Below are 12,266 nucleotides of genomic sequence, written 5' to 3'. Positions count from 1 at the left end.
ATTCATTGCTTCACTTATAATACTTCCGATTTTTTTTTCTCATATTATTATTGGAGTTATTCTCACTTGCCACGTGGGCAACCTTGATTCTACCCTCAAAAAAATAATTTTCATTCTCGACTTACGTGGCAAGAAATTCTGTTGCGATAACAGGATTTACAATTGGCCAATAACACACTGCCACGTAAAATTGTCACGTGACTGCACCAAAGATGTCACGTGGAATTCACTTGATATTCCCAATCACAGGCGTGGCCTTCTCCTTACCCATCCATCCATCTTCTTTCATTTCGCAACACAATTCAGCTTCGAGCCTCTGCAAACACCCCTCACCAAAACGACGTCGTTAATGGAGACGATGGTCTCAAATTCGATGCCTATCTCTGTCTCATCCCTCCCTCCGGTTCGTGTAGTTGCCTCCCCAAGAAAACTAGAGTTCAGCTCATTCACGCCTAAAACGACGTTGTTCGGGTCGCGGAGTCAGAGGAAGATAGGGTTCCGATGCTCTCCGGTGCGCAGAGCTGCGGTGACGTGCGGCGTCGTCACGGAGATCAAGGAGAGCCAGTTCTCCGACGTCGTTTTGAAGGCTGATGAGCCAGTTCTCGTAGAGTTCGTCGCCACTTGGTGCGGTCCCTGCCGGTTGATCTCTCCGGCTATGGAAGCAATTGCTCAGGTTTTTATTTATTCTCTTTATCCATTTGAAGTGCATTGGTTTTATTGTTTCGCGTTGTTTGTGTTTGGATGCCGGGAAAACGAGCGAAAAGCTTAGAAAAAGAACAGAAAAGAATGGAATTGTTGTATGTTGAAGAGCCTGCTCGGAAGCAGAAATGATATCGGCTTCTACTTTTTTAAAACAGAACGTGATTTTTTAACAGTGAGTCGTTTTAGGAGATGTTAGAATTTCTTTCAATTTGTACTAGTGCGTTGCTTTTGTAGCTTTGTGCTGTTTGTTTGGTTGCCCAGAAACGGAAAAAAAGAAAAAAAAATTAAGAGAGAAAAGAACGAAAATTTGAATAGGCCTGTTTGGCCTAGAAATGAGGAATGCTTTTAGTTTTTTGAAACAGAAAAATGGAAATGAGGCGTAAAACATGTTTTCTGGTAACATGTTTTGAAGAGCTGTTTCAGAAAACATAATGTAAAAATAAGAGCTGTTTCAGAAAACATTGTAAAAATAATTCATTTAGAAATCAATAAAAATTTGTTTTTAGCATTTTATAAAATGCAAGCACTATAATCATTGAAAATGATCCAAAAAAAGAAGTTTTTGCTGTTTTCATTTTGGTAACAAACAGTCTGAACCTTTCATTATTTAGGACCTAGACAAACAAACAGAGCTTTCTACTGAGACTAGCACCACTGCCAATGTTGACTGGCAAAACATTATAAAATAAGATTGAGGGCTTTGTTTTCTTTTTATCCAGTTTCTGAGCAGGCAAACAGGGACACTAAAAAGCATAGTGACATACTGACGTATTTGGGAATTTTGAACTAGCTAATTGGGCGTCAGTAAATATTTATCAGAATGATGAGGGAAAATTTTGGGAATGAATTCATGAGTAACTGTAAAACTAATATATTTTTAAAAAAATTCCTTTGAAACGAGTGTTTTAATTATTTATCAGGAGATAATTATTTGGAATCCTGTAAAATAATTTTGGATTGTTCATAATATATGGGGTGTTTGTTAAAGGTTTGAATATTATGTGAAACCATAGGATAAATATAATTTTGATTTGTCTGTTGAAAAATTGAGAATAAATTTGGAAAATTTAAAAATGATTTGAGAAATGTAAAGTTATATATACTTAAAAGCTATACTGAAATTATACTAAGAGTATGTGTCTGTCATTTTCCTGTCTTTAGAAGAAACATAACTGTGCGACTAATTTCGAAAGCACTCTCCCACTTCTATTAGATCCTCAATTTTTGTTAAAATGGTAAAAACAAGAACCTTCTTAGGGAATATGAAGTTCAGTTTTAGGTCTTTCCAGAAATAATGAGTTTTAGGTTTCTGAAACTGGGGAAAAAGGAATAAGAAGCACTTTGAAACCAGAAAGAATAGGGCCTGTTTGGCAACATTTTTAGAACAAGCTTTTGAAAATGATTTTTTAAAATAGTTCTCAATTATTTTCTGGAATGAAATTTGTTTTTGAACTCAAAATATGTAAAACAATTTTATTGGCTAATTCTCTGTGAAATCACTTTTTGCTTGTAATTAGGCAAAAATTACTTTTTGTCTAATCTCCATATTTCTAACAGTTTCTCAAAAAATTCTACTAAAAACATCTCAAATCTGCTAAAAACACCTCAAGTTCTTTAGCTTAGTGATTTTTATAGCCTATTTATTTAATGATCCATAGAGAAACTGAAGCAGGGATTGGGTGAATATTCATTGCAAATCCATTAGTAGTAATGATTATTTTGCTGAAGCAGAACGTGATATCAGGTGTCCACTTATTTGTATGCTCACTAGGCTTATCTGAGTTGTTGCTCTGTAATTTATGTTTACTATCTTTATTTAGTGCATTATTCTCAAGATGTTATGGAGTTGAAAGGTACCTATGGTAGTGTCAATAGGCCTGGAGTGGGAGTAATTTTGTAGTATTCATAGACTTGATACTATTTTTTTAGTCATTTTTTTCTTTTACTGTTTTTTCCTTTTCTTTTTCTTTTTCAAAATAAGAGCAGATGTATAGGATGCAGATAAAGAAACGATCCCAAACAAACATAGAAAGTAGTACAAGTATTAGGTCTCATTTGGGTATCCTTCGAATTTTTAGAAATAGAAGCTAGTAATGATTTTTGTATAGAAAGTAGAAACTCTTATAAAAAAATTTATAGACTTATTTTATGTCTTTAAAAATTTATTTTAAACAATTTTAAAATTTAAAGTAATAAAACCTTTGATGCAGTATAGAAAGTAAAATGCAAGGAGAGTATAATTGAAAGGACCTTAGGAATCACTCCTAGAAACCTTTAGGCTTCACACTCAAGTACTCTTTGTATCACACAAAGAAACTATACTGATCTTTCTCTCCTTCTTAGACCTATAAGTTGTTGGTTCCTTCTTCAGTGCTACCTCCCTGGGCAGCTGCTCCAGCTTTTCCTCCTCTTGAATACCCTGCAAAAGGGTGCCTAGATGGGTTCCGGGTAGACTTCTCCGATGGTTAAGTTAGTTGAAGCCTTTTTTGCCTTAGGAAGGAAGAAATGCAGAAAAAACCACTTACCTCAGATTCTTGTGATTTCATTGTCTTATATCATGAATTTTGTATTCATAACTAAGGTTCTTTTTAAATTTTGTTTTTAATGGTGCAGTAGCGTCTCATTGATGGTGTGTGACAATAGAGTTGAGCGTAATAGATGTGTATTTATGGAGTGACCCTGCTCAGTTAGGTTTTGTGTGTATGGGGTTCAGCACCCATTTAGGGGAGGAGTCTGGGTCCCCACAATGCCCCCCTTTTCCTAATTAGGCTTGATGGAGCCAAGAGAGCTAGGTTGGAAAAGAAGCATTTTGTGTGGTTCTACTGTGCAGCAAGAAAAGGCTTTAGGCTTTAGGCTATGTTCTGGTTTTAACACAAGGTCAGATTATATTGGAAGAGCTGTTGGCTTTGTTTAATTAAGAGCAGTTATGATTTTAAGCTCATCTTAGCTCTTACACCTAGTTAGGATAGATACTACCCACAAAGTGAATCAAGTCATACATGCCCATGTATCTTCAACTCTGACTATATTTTAAAAGCATAAACAATTTAGGCTAAGATCAAGTTTATGCCTAAACATCATTGGGAAGTAGACCAGACTTTGTCAATGATGAAGAAATTGGTGATGCTGATGGAATTTGCTGAAGGTAATGGAGAAATTGGAGAGTTTGATAAAAGCTGCTAAAGGAAGTAACTTCGCATTGATAATCTCCTCAAAGCTATATGCAGAAACTAGGTGGAGGGACAGTGTGGCAAGGTCCGGACACTTTGCAAGGAAAGGAGAAGGTTTACAATAAGGGTTATATGACTTTGATAAGCTTATTGTTGCTTGTTGTTTTCTTTTAATCCTGTGGTATGGGCAGTTCGCACTAGGAGGGATTCAACTAAATTGCTTGAAAATATACATCGTAGGAGACTTTCCTCCTAATCTAAGTCATCAATGGTCTGAGTGGAAGCTGTTGTTTATGATTTGGTAAGGAGTTTTAGTTGTCTGTCTCAGGGGGTGTGCCCTGTGTCCACCAATAATTGGGGTTTTAGGGTTTAATATATTTAGGGCAAGGCACCAGCAATGGATTAAATCTGGCAGAGTCCCTCCTTTTTTTTTTTTTTTTTTTGTTATGACACCTGCAAGAGTGGATATTCCTATGGCTTGGAAGCATGCCTTCTACCCATTGGAATCCAACTTTTGTTAAACCTTGGGTTCGGTCTACTTAATAGTCAATTCCCCCATTCTTTGCATGGACACGATGGCCTTGTGTGGGCATTGTGGCCTTGAGTGGGCACTATGACCTTGTGTGGGCATCGCAACCTTGAATGGATACTGGGGCCTTGTGTGAGCACTGTGGGCTTGAGAGGGTGTTGTGGCCTTGAGAGGGCGTTGTGGCCTTGAGATGGCATTGTGGCCTTGAATGGGCACAATGGCCTTGAGTGGGCATTGCAGCCTTGAATGGACACTGGGTTGAGAGGGCGTTGTGGCCTTGAGAGGGCGTTGTGGCCTTGAATGGGCACTATGGCCTTGAGTGGGCATTGCAGCCTTGAATGGACACTGGGGACACTGGGTTGCTTTACACAATCCAGCACAAAGCCAAGGATAATCCACCAAAACTCTCTTAAACCAATCATTTGAATGCCATGAAAGCAGAAGCTCCTTCACAAATCTAGGAAGCACTTGGACTAAGCTCAACCTCTACATCAATTATTCTAAAGTGCAACTTTGAACAGGCAATGGATAACAAGAAAAACAATGAACAACACCATACATGGCGAAGTCTCCTGTCATAACACTGTTATGCTTCTATTTTGAAGTTATTTAAACTTAAAACATTGAGAGAAAATTTCCAAGCATAAAATATTTCCTTCTGGGATATTCACAAAGTTCCAGATAGATAGTGTTCATGTGTCCCGTGCTTTTTGGTTAATGAGATGAAAAAATTAAAGGATATTGTTGAAGTTTCGTGATATATACTGTACCTTCTGAACTCGTTGTTTATTTATAGGACTAAAAACTTTTAACGCTCATTATGGAAACTTGTTGAATGCATCTCATGTTTTGTGGCTTATTTCTAGCAAGCTGGCTGGAAGTTTGTTGCTTGTTGGGTTGAAGAACCAGTCATGGTTCATAGCCACATGGTATTGATTTATTAAGCATTTATTGATACCTCCCTTCTCCACATGTTTTCCTTCAGAGAGGGGAATGACACCTAAGATCTAACCAGCTACTTTTGGGTTCCTTTTTAGTTGCTGGCCAATGGATTCTAGAGAAGTGTCATACAGACAAAATTGAAACTCTGTGGTTGAAACCAAACTTTTAGGATCTTGCCTTTTTGAATTTCGTCTGAACTGTGCGAGGATAAAGAATCTATATGCCTAGTTTTTTTGGAACTATAACATTTAACATTTGTTAACATTTGTTTGACTGCCATGTTAACATTTGTTTAGTGTGAAAAGTTACTGCAAAATGGAACTCAGATTTCTCCACAAATATGTCGATAATATACATATTTTAAATCCACATATTGATTTGATTGTTAAAATGAATGGGAACATGGGTTGCTTTTTAAGCAGCATTCAGGAATTACTGTTGACTAATGGGAAATGCTAATCCTTTCTGTTGAGTTATCAGTTTTGCCTAAAAACTTAATAGGTCAGGTAATGAACCAACAATGTATATTGAGCTGACTTACTTGAACGTGTTGGCACTCTTCCTCATCAGCAGCCTTTTTTGCATGGGTGCTCAATAAATGTGGGAAAATAAAGAAAACATTAAAATTTGAACTCATGACTTCCTGAAAACTAAGACTCTGACACCATGTTAAGCAACTATTTTGACCCATCAAACTGTTAAGTTATGAGCCAAAACATATTTCCAGTCAACTTAGCTAAAAACCCTAGCAACTTTCCTTCTAGCTTCATCCAAACAAAATTCAGAGAGGACAGACTTTTCATCAACTGCTCAAAAAGAATAGATTTGTTCCTTTACCCTAAAAACGGTGGGAATGCAGACACCATATGAGGGTTCGGAAGTAAGTTAGTTGTACCTATATTTTTTTACTTTTGTAAATGACACCATGCATGCAAACTTGAAACATCTATATAAATGCCATTTGCTGGTCATCTTCTCTCTTTCCCTAGTTTTCACCTTCACTTGGTTAAAACTTGAATGTTAGGATCCTAAACTAAATTTTGTAATGAGTTTTCAACCAAGCTGCCCAAATTATCCAAGAGATCCAACCCATTGCTTGAGCATTATAGACATTACAGTAACCCATAAAGTTGGAGCAGTGAAAAGGGTTGAAAGAATTTAGAGGGATTTTTTACCGTCAGGTTCTGCAGAATCTAGTTGGGACTTGGTTAGCAGGGTGATTTTGCCGCAGTGGAGAGAGGACCTGGTTTGTAGTATGGTCTTTGGCATGCTAAGCATGAAGTATGAAAGTAATATGGTTGGGTTGCTAACCATTTTAATTGGAGACTCATATATTCTCTTGAATAGCCCTAACTCAAGGCTTCATTGTTAGGTAGAACAGGGAGCATTGGTAGAGAGAACAAAGGATCCATCCTTTTCTCATTTCTCTAGAAGAAGCTTCGACTGATGCATAGTGGAGGGTGATTTCATAATTTTCATTTTTTGGGTCTAACAAGGTATTCTGTCCCATGTCATAATGGTTACCTAGCAAGGGGTGGTTGTTGGTTGATACCGTGTTCTTAGGGGAGGTTTGTGTGATGCTGCAGCTTTAGAAGCTTTTAGGGGCTATTATTGTGCCTCTTTGAGCGGTTTGTTGTTGAACGGGGCATTTTTATCTTGCTCATGGTACACCATATTTTTCTTTTGTTGCTTTTGTGAATAAGCTCTCTGGATTTTCATTTTTGACAGGTTACTTATACTGATGAAGCTGACATTAACAGTAGCTTTCTCTAATACTATCATCTTATATTTTCTATCTTTTTCTGAAACAAAGTTCTTTCGAAAATATGCAGGAATACGGGGACAGATTAACAGTTGTAAAGATCGATCATGATGCAAACCCGCGACTAATTGAAGAGTACAAAGTCTATGGATTGCCAACTCTGATACTCTTCAAGAATGGACAGGAAGTTCCAGAAAGTAGGAGGGAAGGTGCAATCACAAAAGGCAAGCTCAAAGAGTACGTGGATGCTCTTTTGGAGTCGATATCAGTGGCATAGTCCTCTTTTGGATTGCAGAAAATTTGCTGGGTAATTATCTCCTTCTTCTGTATACTAATTCTTATCCCATTTCATTTGTATAGTATATATTGCTGTAAACAACGAAAAGAATTGATCCTGAGATTAGATTAGAGGTGTAGGTCAAATGTAATTTTTCGGGCCTAGTGATTTTCTGGTATGTACTCCCTGAATATTCATGGAAAAACTGCTGTTAGTGTTCTTTGCTAATAAATGACGTCACCCATGTTCCTCTATGGCAAAACTTGAATTGAGTGAGATGCTATTGGTACAGAGAACGCGAATGAGGGCAAATAATTAAAAAAGAGAAATAGAAAAACAATAATCAAAACACAGTTTTTGAAAATAATTGTTTGATATGGTTGTCAATTATTTTTCCAAAATAAAATTCTGTTTAAGAACTTAAATATGAAAAATAACTTTTTTGAAATCTCAAATTAAGGTTCAAAGTATTTATACTTTCAAAAGTATAATAGAGTTTTCTTAATTCATTATCAATAATAATATTCATATAAATATAAAAATAGAAATATTAAAAGAAATAGTATAAAAGTAAAATATTTTGTAATTATTAGCCTCCTAAAAATTATATGAAACATCTATACCATAAACCTGTAAATTTGTTGATTGTTTGAAAAAAAAAAAAGGAAGCATTATATTTTTATTAAGTGATAATAATTTGTTGTAAGGTTGTAAATTTGTTGATTGTTGATTGTTTGAAAATGTCTTATGTTTCATTTACATTGAAGTGGGTGGAGTGACGCAAAATTGCAGATCATCATCCACGCAAAATTGTTGATTGTTGATTTAGAACTCCAAACCCACTCACAAATCCTCCCCCACCAGCCCCCGCCTCCCCCGCCGCGCCCGCGCAGCCCCAATTCCCCCTCTCCGCCGCCGATCTCCTCCTCCTACTACCCCTCCGCGCCGCACATGCTGCTCGCCCTCTCCGCAGGCATCTCCGGCCCCCCTGAGAACGCCCCTCCCATTTCCTCTTCCCCCGCCTCGGGCGCCAACGGGCGGAAACGGTTCCGTACCAAATTCAGCCAAGGGCAGAAGAAGAAGATGTTCGAATTCGCGGAGAGAGTTGGGTGGAAGATGCAGAAGCGAGACGAAGAGCTAGTGGCGGAGTTCTGCAATGAAGTTGGGGTCGACAAAGGAGTTCTAAAGGTGTGGATGCATAACAACAAGAACACCTTCGGCAAACGAGACGTCAATGGCAGCAGAACCAGTCTCGACGAGAACAACGAGAACAACGAGAACACCCCTCACACCATGGAAACCATCCACCATACCCCAACTCACAACCACACCAACCCCTAAAAGTAAAATATTTTCTAATTATTAGCCTCCTAAAAATTATATGAAACATCTAGACCATAAAGTTGTAAATTTGTTGATTGTTTGAAAAACAAAAAGGAAGCATTATATTTTTATTAAGTGATAATAATTTGTTGTAAAGTTGTGAATTTGTTGATCGTTGATTGTTTGAAAATTTGTTGATTGTTTGAAAATGTCTTATGTTTTTGCACATTATATTTCATCAAATGTCCGCTTTTACATTGAAATGGGTGGAGTGACGCAAAATTGCAGAGTTCCATGAGCAGAACTCCAAACCCACTCACAAATCCTCCCTCAAACCCTCAAATCCTCTCCCTCTTCAACCCCGGCAAAACCCTGAGACATCTCAAACAATTCCATGCCCAGATCATCACCCACCATAACTCCCCTTTTCAACTCTCCGCCTTGGCCTCTCTCTCTGCCCTTTCCCCATTTCCAACGTTCCTGGCCTATGCCAAGACCATCTTCCACCACCTCCAAAACCCACCTCCCTCACTCTACAACTCCCTCACCAGAGCCCTCTCCTCAAGTAAAACCCCACTTGAGGCACTCCCATTGCACCACACTATGCTCCAAAGCGGCCTAAAGCCTGATCACATGACGTACCCTTTTGTTATAAAAGCTTGTAATGAGTCATCCATGACTTGGTTTGGGTTATTGGTTCATACCCATGTTGTTAAAAGTGGTTTTGAGTGCGATTCTTATATTGTCAGCTCTTTGATTCATGGAAAATTCTACAGTATACCAAAGAACAACCCTTCATTTATATACAAATGGGAAAGATTTGGGTGCTGCTAAGCAGCTTTTTAATCTGTGTTCTGACAGAGATTTGGTTTCTTGGAATGCAATGATTGATGGGTATGTTAAGCGTGGTGAAATGGGGGCATGCCCGGATAGTGTTTGATAGGATGGTGTGTAGGGACGTGATTTCTTGGAATACTATGATCAATGGCTATGCAATTGTTGGGAAGATTGACGAAGCTAAGAGACTGTTTGATGAAATGCCTGAGAGAAATCTGGTATCTTGGAATTCCATGTTGGCTGGGTTTGTCAAATGTGGGAATGTGGAGGACGCTTTTGGGCTGTTCAGTGAGATGCCCTGTAGGGATGTAGTGTCATGGAACTCCATGTTGGCGTGCTACGCGCAGTGTGGGAAGCCGAATGAGGCCCTTGCACTTTTTGATCAAATGCGGGCTGTGGGCGTAAAGCCAACTGAAGCAACTGTTGTCAGCCTCTTATCGGCTTGTGCCCATTTGGGCGCTTTGGACAAGGGTTTGCATTTGCATACTTATATCAATGATAATAGAATTGAGGTCAATTCCATTGTTGGCACTGCACTTGTGGACATGTATGCGAAATGTGGAAAAATTTCCCTTGCCACACAAGTTTTTAATGCAATGGAGTCCAAAGATGTTCTAGCTTGGAACACAATCATAGCAGGCATGGCCATACACGGCCATGTCAAAGAAGCCCAACGGCTTTTCAAGGAGATGAAAGAGGCGGGTGTTGAACCAAATGACATAACCTTTGTGGCTATGCTTAGTGCCTGTAGCCATGCTGGAATGGTGGATGAAGGTCAAAAACTCTTAGACTGCATGAGCAGCAGTTACGGGATTGAACCAAAGGTTGAGCACTATGGTTGTGTTATTGATCTCCTTGCCCGTGCAGGGCTCTTGGAGGAGGCTATGGAACTTATAGGGACCATGCCCATGGAGCCCAACCCATGTGCATTGGGGGCATTGCTTGGAGGCTGCAGGATCCATGGCAACTTTGAGCTGGGTGAGATGGTGGGAAAACGCCTCATCAACCTTCAGCCATGCCACAGTGGCCGGTAAAACCCTTTCACCTATGCTGGAAAAGCCTAAATTCACATCACTAACCTGTTTTCCAATTTTTCCTCAACAGCTACATCCTCCTCTCAAACATATATGCAGCAGCAAAAAAATGGGACGATGCAAGAAAAGTGAGGAACCTTATGAAGGTCAACGGCATCTCCAAGGTGCCAGGAGTGAGCGTGATCGAGCTGAAAGGCATGGTGCATCGGTTTGTGGCCGGTGACTGGTCACACCCGGAATCAAACAAGATATATGAGAAGTTGAATGAGATACACACAAGGCTGAAGAGTGCAATTGGGCATTCAGCAGATACCGGGGATGTGTTGTTGGACATGGAAGAGGAAGATAAAGAACATGCTCTACCTGTTCATAGTGAGAAGCTGGCCATTGCTTATGGGCTACTACACTTGGATTCAAAAGAAGCCATTAGGATTGTGAAGAACCTTAGGGTTTGCAGAGATTGTCACCATGTCACCAAGCTGATTTCAAAGGTTTATGGTCGAGAAATTATTGTAAGGGATCGGAATCGGTTTCATCATTTTGAAGATGGTGAATGTTCCTGTCTTGATTTTTGGTAGAGTCAGTGTTAAATATTGAATATGGGTTTATTTATTATAATTTAATAATAAAAAGATAAAAATTGATAATATTTTTAATAATATGTTATGTAATAAAATTTAATCAACTTTTAAATTGATTTTTAATAAGAGAAGCAGTTTTTTTCTTTTTTTTTGTTTTAAAAAAAAACAATTATATAAGATACCAAAATTCTTAAAGACTTATATAGAAAAGGTAATAATTTTAAAAGTGATGATATGAGTCACATTTCTAAATCTATAGTTTACAAAAATGTGATGCCAATTTGTTTTTGAGAAAAAAATTAGTTTTTTTTTTTTAATTTTAAATTTTTATTATCATTTACAATTGATTGGGATAAAAACTTTTACTATTAAAATAAACATTATTCATATTAAACTAAGCATTAAAAAATTGTGTTTTTGTTAACTTTGAATTTTATCTTTAAAAATAATTTATATGACTGTTTTTTAAAGAAATAAAAAAATTAATTTAATTTTGTATATTTTTGTTATTTTTACTAAGGAGACGTCTTCAAACTAATGAATAAAAAGACTAGTATTTAAGATACTTAAAAAGTAATTCAATATGCTAAATACTTTTATTTATTGAGTTCGTTGAAAAAAATTGGAGGACTTTCAACTTTGTTGTTTGTTTGTTTGTTTTTTATTCTTTTATTTTTATTTTTTAATTTATGCTTTATCAGCCTTTATTAAAAACAAATTACAATGGTTTCAGTTTTAATTTTTTTTAAAATTTTAATGTAATTTAATTTGCAAAAAATTAATGTCATTTGTATACCTCAATTATACCTTAGTTCCTTTACTTTGTACCTAGGGTTCTATTGTTAGATTTCTTAATCCATTATCACCCAAAACACAAAACAGGATATATGTATATCAAGCATTCAAAAAACATTCCTTTGATCTTTTATCTTTGGATAGAGATCCAACCTGAATCCATTTGACGTTTTGATGAAGATGGTATGAATCTTCTAAGACTGATGGAGGGCACCACCTCTGGATTCTCTCAGGCAATGGGAGCGGGAGAGAGAGCGGTTAAGTTCTTTTCAAAAGATGTGATTGTAACAAAAGACACAAGCCAAAGCCCTTTT

General features: G+C 37.5%; 3 protein-coding genes across 3 annotated transcripts; all 3 read left to right on the top strand.

Moving 5' to 3' along the window:
* Positions 1-257: 257 nt before the first annotated feature.
* LOC100242924 (thioredoxin X, chloroplastic) lies at positions 258-7,636 on the top strand. The gene is made up of 2 exons (XM_002268226.5): positions 258-673; positions 7,176-7,636. The coding sequence occupies exons 1-2, from the start codon at positions 350-352 to the stop codon at positions 7,380-7,382; spliced, it is 531 nt and encodes a 176-aa protein (XP_002268262.1). The 5' UTR covers positions 258-349; the 3' UTR covers positions 7,383-7,636.
* A 469-nt stretch (positions 7,637-8,105) lies between these two features.
* Positions 8,106-8,871, top strand: LOC104880594 (zinc-finger homeodomain protein 10-like). Its single transcript, XM_010657635.3, has one exon. It carries the CDS (start codon positions 8,334-8,336, stop codon positions 8,721-8,723), a length of 390 nt encoding a protein of 129 aa, XP_010655937.2. The 5' UTR covers positions 8,106-8,333; the 3' UTR covers positions 8,724-8,871.
* A 108-nt stretch (positions 8,872-8,979) lies between these two features.
* Positions 8,980-11,235, top strand: LOC100246299 (pentatricopeptide repeat-containing protein At5g66520-like). The gene is made up of 2 exons (XM_010657599.3): positions 8,980-10,572; positions 10,647-11,235. The coding sequence occupies exons 1-2, from the start codon at positions 9,596-9,598 to the stop codon at positions 11,152-11,154; spliced, it is 1,485 nt and encodes a 494-aa protein (XP_010655901.1). The 5' UTR covers positions 8,980-9,595; the 3' UTR covers positions 11,155-11,235.
* Positions 11,236-12,266: the final 1,031 nt, after the last annotated feature.

This window comes from Vitis vinifera, chromosome 10 (genome assembly GCF_030704535.1).
Source record: "Vitis vinifera cultivar Pinot Noir 40024 chromosome 10, ASM3070453v1".
Taxonomy (NCBI): Eukaryota; Viridiplantae; Streptophyta; class Magnoliopsida; order Vitales; family Vitaceae; genus Vitis; species Vitis vinifera.
The sequence above is the reverse complement of the archived record's forward strand: the minus strand, read 5'-3'. Positions and strand labels throughout refer to the sequence as shown.